The sequence below is a fragment of the Limulus polyphemus genome, unplaced genomic scaffold, assembly GCF_000517525.1.
Source record: "Limulus polyphemus unplaced genomic scaffold, Limulus_polyphemus-2.1.2 Scaffold7579, whole genome shotgun sequence".
NCBI classification, from domain to species: domain Eukaryota; kingdom Metazoa; phylum Arthropoda; class Merostomata; order Xiphosura; family Limulidae; genus Limulus; species Limulus polyphemus.
The window spans coordinates 10,368-16,934 of NW_013673189.1; the positions used below are offsets into that span (position 1 = coordinate 10,368).

Consider the following 6,567-nt stretch of genomic DNA (forward strand, 5'->3'; position numbering starts at 1 on the left):
TGTCGGTAATGTTTCATCGGAAAGAAATTATACGGAAAGTTAACTAACGACCAGAGACGTAACAATATTGTTACACCTCCAGTCGTTAGTTAGTTTTCCGTAAATTCGTTCCGACGAACCTTTAGCGACACAAGTCCTTTGTTAAATAAAACTGGTTTATTATTTCCGAATACAACTTACGATACACTTAATTTCAACAGTCGCGCTATAACAAACGCTCACGTCTCACGTGGCCAACAATATTTTGTCCGCATACATTCAATTACTCATTACCTACACATTGTCCCGTCACGTTGTGACCATCTTATATATACCATACTACCCCCAATCTAGTAATCTCCCGACAATTCACGAAGTTTCGAGAAAGAAGTGGCGTGATACTAGTCACGTGACCTCGCTGACGCAACAATATTTTATTTTTCTGTCAAGGGCACACAACCAAAATTCTGGACTATACTGGTAATATGAAACGTGAGGACATTCAAGGACGCCAATGTTTCGTGAGTAGAACAAACATATATCAAAGTGATTTCTACATTTAGTGCTCGAAAATTCTTAAAAGGTTTAGACTTTTCATTTTCTGCCAACTTTATCTAGTTTGAAGTTGTATAAAAATGGAATACTATTTCAAAAAATTCAAAATTTTGGAAAAAACAAAAACTGGTGTGAATTCTCAATTAAAATTACATTTATTAATAACTTAGTACCAGTCTCATGAAGGAAAAAGGCTTACCTATAAAATCGTGTACTGTTATTGTAGTTCGTTTATATGGTTAAAATAGACACGATAAATATTCAGCTTTCCACCCCTTAGTATAATAAACTTCTTGTGTAAGTAAAGAGGGCGCCACTTTCTTCCCAGTTTCCAATGCACCGGTACACTCGTTCTGATAAATGAACGAAAGTTATGAAAACCTAAACGGGAACGTATTTCTTAAACTGGCAGTGACTAACAAACACAAACAAAATTAAATCGTTCTAACACCAGGAAAATACAAAATAAAACAACATACATCTCACGTTTTTAAATTAAATAACTTCAAATATCAGATTTTAAAGAACATAACGTATAGAGAGGGCTTGTATTGTAATGTTCATGATATATAACTCGCTCCCTGGAGGTTAACTTTAATATGGCATGTCTGCATGCGCCGTAAATAAGCCATAAAATTAGAGGATAGGGTGTTCTATTCGGAAAACGTTGATTAGAGTCACGACCGAGACAATTCACCCACGTATATATGCTGGTAAATCTGTTACATATGTGTATTACAGTAGCAATTTTCGTGCCGAGGTTCGAATCGTCAGCTCGTAGGTTAAAGTTACTTCCGTTGGTAACTTTCTCTCTGGGGAGAACGTCTTCTTGCGTGCAAGTAATTAGTTTCTACTGTTATTATCTACCTAACAATGCCCGGCTTTTGTACACTGGTATGTCGCTCACGTCGCTTGTATTACTGTTGTATAATAAATATTAACCTGTCGCTAAAGAAGGCCTCACTAATACTGGTGTATTTCATAATGCCAGTCAGTACATCGGCTTATTCTCACGTTAAATTCCAGAAACCAACGAGCGAAACTTTTTTGTACCGTTTCTTCTGAGAAACGTTTACTTTTTAAAATTTTATTTCATCAAATAAAAGTTTTATACGGAGAACAATAGAATATTCACAGCACAGCAACCTTTATTTGAGCACTTTCTTCTCTTTCAAGACAAAGTATTCCAAGGGTAAACTCCACCAAAGTAAACCTAATTTCACGCTGTTGTATCACAATTTCTAGAAGTAAGAAACAACATAGTTCCGATTACTCATGTCGTATCCAGTCTGAAAACAATAGCTGACGTGAACATTTTAGTCATCAAAGAAATGGAGCTTTTTCTCTTCGAACCCGTTCAAAATATCTCATTCCAGTTTTTATAGTAAGTACAAGGAAAATATGCGCCTTTCATTTCTCCATTTCTATCTTAAATCGTGTTGTATCCAGTAATTCAGATGAATTCAGCGTGTCGGTGTGAGTACAGACACGCAGTTTTACCCTCGCCTGCACGAAAACACAAATCTCGGCAAAAACGTGAAATTCCAGACAGCCGATACTCATCGCAAGGTCGACGTTCTACCGTAGAGAGTGTTTGTTATAGGAGGCGCTTTCCAAGAGGCGTAGTGTTTACTCGTGCGTGTGACCGAATTAGAAAGTCATTCAGTCGGCCTGGTGTAAAGTTTCAACAAACAAAATATTTGATTCATATGATCTTGTCGCAGGCGAGTAGTTTAAAATCACTGATGAATATTCATGTTATGATCTTGTTACAGATGAGTAGTTTAAAGTGACTGATGAATATTCATGTTATGATCTTGTTACAGATGAGTAGTTTAAAGTGACTGATGAATTTTCATGTTATGATCTTGTCACAGATGAGTAGTTTAAAGTGACTGATCAATTTTCATGTTATGATCTTGTCACAGATGAGTAGTTTAAAGTGACTGATCAATATTCATGTTATGATCTTGTTACAGATGAGTAATTTAAAGTGACTGATAAATTTTCATGTTATGATCTTGTCACAGATGAGTAGTTTAAAGTGACTGATAAATTTTCATGTTATGATCTTGTTACAGATCAGTAGTTTAAAGTGACTGATAAATTTTCATGTTATGATCTTGTCACAGATGAGTAGTTTAAAGTGACTGATGAATAATCATGTTATGATCTTGTCACAGATCAGAGGTTTCAAGGTAGTTAAAGTCGAAACTCGGAAGTGATAAAAACTCCACATTTCAGGCCAACTATAACCGTGAACTACAAGAAATAAAAATAGTTGGACATTTGTATATTTTATCTTTATTTTGATTTTGCCACTTAGAACTTGTTGAAGAAAAATTTTATGCTTTAGTGATAAAAAACCAAGAAATTAACACAAGCCGTAACTCTATGTAGAAAACGCACAGGTAATGTAATTGATTTAATTATGAATACGCACTTTTGATTGAAAGTAAAGAAGAATGTAAAACAATATGTCAACCACATTATATCTTCTATATCCGGGGCCGACGAGGTCTTTCGGATAATACCAAGACTCTTCAAGACAGATGAAATACGACAGACACAGTAATTACTTGAACACCAACTGTTATGGTGAAAGTAAAGAAGAATGTAAAACAATATGTCAACTACATTATATCTTCTATATCTGGGGCCGACGAGGTCTTTCGGATAATACCAAGACTCTTCAAGACAGATGAAATACGACAGACACAGTAATTACTTGAACACCAACTGTTATGGTGTAAACTGGATCAAATTGATGACGTGTAATTTCTCATCACTTATATTTATGCAACATTAGGATAAGGTATTTGAACACAATGGTTTTTATTTATTTAAACACCTTATTTAATTAATTATGAATGTAACAATTGGAGTTTTATTTGGAGGCATAGCTGATCAGTAAAAATTCAAATCTTACCTTCATAAACGTGCGATTTGTTGGAGCAGCTACTGACGGAGTAGAACATAACGTCTGGATTGTTACAGTCAGAAGCTACCTTGGCACACAGTCCCGTGGTGTCGGGAACCACGCCCGTATAGTCTCCGGTGATGGGACAAGACGTGGCCTCTTTCACGACAACTTCTATGGATGACAAGAATAGATAAGTTGAAGCTTTGAGAAGAAAAGGAAGTATGAAGATAGACAGAATTCCTTATAATGCGTAAGGACACCTGGCGGCAAACAATAGGAACTTTAAAACGAAAAACAAATGTTAGGAAAAGTATGACTTTAGGATAAAAAGTATAAATTTTATATATTAATATGAAAGTGACGGTCAAAATATAAGAACTTCTTTTAAACACATAAATATATAGCTTGGTGTTGGGCTATCTGTACGTCGAGGAAAAAAAAGCCCCTGAATTTTACTGTTGATTTCGTAACTGTTTTACAATCTGTGGACAGGGCGTGGCCTAGTGGATTTCGTTTCATAGCAGTAAAATCATCGTGGGTGTTCGATAAGAGTAACAGTAAAATCCTACTATTTGATTAGAGTAGTAGTTCTCAAAGTGTAGTCTACGGACTGGTTCAAAACAGAACAGGTGGGATAGGACCGGTAGCTAGTCCGGGTTTGCCCCGCTGAAGTGGTACGCAGACGAAAAAACCCGAGAACCCGTAGATTAAAGAAGCTCAATAGATGGCGGTGTGTGATGGTGACTAACTGCCTTCCCTCTAGTCTATAAGTTCAAAGGTAGAGACGGCTAACACAGATAAATATTGACTAGCTTTGCAGATAAACAAACAAACTTTATCAACCAATAAAACAGTAAATGTCTTAACAATATTAAACAGTAAATAAATATATTTTAATGTTTCTAAAAAATATATGTATAATAAATTAATTTAAGTTCTGTGTATTTTTTATCGCTTATAGAAACTAATATTTTTTATGATAGTTGTATTTCTTTCGTACAGGGTTTCTTCCTCGTCTATAACTCTACGGATTTACAATGCTAAAATTAGAGGTTAGATTCTCCGCAGTGGACACAAAAGATAGCCCTATGAGGCTTTGCCCTAAAACAAACAAATTATTTATGTCTGGAAGGTTATTGGGTGGAGTCGTTGTAGGGGGATTATGAACAAAAAAATTCACCTGTGTAGTTGTGCAAATTTTGGAATAATATTTCATCTTGACAGTCGCTTTGAGGATTATGGGTAAATACGCCGAATTTAGTTGCTATTATTTACTAAATCTTAAAACATAACTCGAACTTTCTGTTACTAATAAAAAAACATAAATTTATAACAGAAGTAACAATAACTGAAACTTAAAAAATGTTTTACTTATTCTTAAACGACTTTTCTTGACTGTTTGTGTCGTCCATAAGTTTGAATTGATAGACTAGACAGTTAGTAAACAGTAGCAACCCTTGGGATACACTTGTCTGACCAAATAGTGAGGTTTGACTGTTTCTGTCAGAAATAGTCGTCCACTAACTGTCTAGTCTATCAATTCAAACTTATCAACAGTAACAACCCTTGGGATACTCTGGTCTGACCAAATAGTGAGGTTTGACTGTTTGTGTCTGAAATAGTCGTCTATAAGTTTGAATTGATAGACTAGATAGTTAGTCAACAGTAGCAACCCTTGGGATACTCTGGTCTGACCGAATAGTGAGGTTTGACTGTTACTCTTATTGTGCACCCACAACTCTTAAGAACGAAAAGTGTTTTTTCCGCCATTGGACTGCGAAACATGAACCTTAGGATTCACAGTCTGAGCATTTTAAACCAGTTGGCCACGCTCGGTAGATTATAAGTAATGAACAATAACCAGTCTTGTATGTAATCTATCAAGTAACTTCGTAAATTTCGGGTCTGAGTGAAGTGTTAGGGAGACTGATGCGATAATTATGTTGGCGAGTGTTTTAGTGATCCTTACTTCCTTGTGTGATCCATTCTTTGGTCTGAAACTGTTCATCCCTGCACAGATCTTCCGAAAACTGGGAACTAGGAGTGGATCCTAACATCATCTCCACGATGTTGTGACTTCGTCGTTGGAGCCAAACACAGTTGTAGAAAGACTCTCCGCTGTAGCAGAAAACATAACATTTAACACTTGGAGTTTTAGGATGCTAGAATCTGTAGAAAACACACAACTTGTAACACTTGGAGTGTTAGGATGCTAGAATCTGTAGAAAACACACAACTTGTAACACTTGGAGTGTTAGGATGCTAGAATCTGTAGAAAACACACAACTTGTAACACTTGGAGTTTTAGGATGCTAGAATCTGTAGAAAACACACAACTTGTAACATGATGCTAGAATGTGTAGAAAACACACAACATGTAACATGATGCTAGAATGTGTAGAAAACACACATATAACATGATGCTAGAATCTGTAGAAAACACACATGTAACATGATGCTAGAACGTGTAGAAAACACACAACATGTAACATGATGCTAGAATCTGTAGAAAACACACATGTAATATGATGCTAGAACGTGTAGAAAACACACAACATGTAACATGATGCTAGAATGTGTAGAAAACACACAACATGTAACATGATGCTAGAATGTGTAGAAAACACACATATAACATGATGCTAGAATCTGTAGAAAACACACATATAACATGATGCTAGAATCTGTAGAAAACACACATGTAATATGATGCTAGAACGTGTAGAAAACACACAACATGTAATATGATGCTAGAACGTGTAGAAAACACACAACATGTAACATGATGCTAGAATGTGTAGAAAACACACATATAACATGATGCTAAAATGTGTAGAAAACACACATGTAACATGATGCTAGAATGTGTAGAAAACATACAACATGTAACATGATGCTAGAATGTGTAGAAAACACACATATAACATAATGCTAGAATGTGTAGAAAACACACAACATGTAACATGATGCTAGAATGTGTAGAAAACACACATATAACATAATGCTACAATGTGTAGAAAACACACAACATGTAACATGATGCTAGAATGTGTAGAAAACACACATATAACATGATGCTAAAATGTGTAGAAAACACACAACATGTAACA

At 35.5% G+C, this 6,567-nt stretch overlaps 1 protein-coding gene across 1 annotated transcript in view; it reads right to left on the reverse strand.

Moving 5' to 3' along the window:
• Positions 1–6,567, reverse strand: part of LOC106474711 — a gene marked incomplete at its 5' end in the record, with an annotated part of 25,568 nt that overhangs the window by 5,808 nt on the left and 13,193 nt on the right. Inside the window, 4 exons of the mRNA XM_022403013.1 lie at positions 589–593; positions 825–887; positions 3,464–3,628; positions 5,427–5,619. Coding sequence (XP_022258721.1) covers positions 589–593; positions 825–887; positions 3,464–3,628; positions 5,427–5,619 — 426 coding nt within the window. The remainder of the gene's footprint in view (positions 1–588; positions 594–824; positions 888–3,463; positions 3,629–5,426; positions 5,620–6,567) is intronic.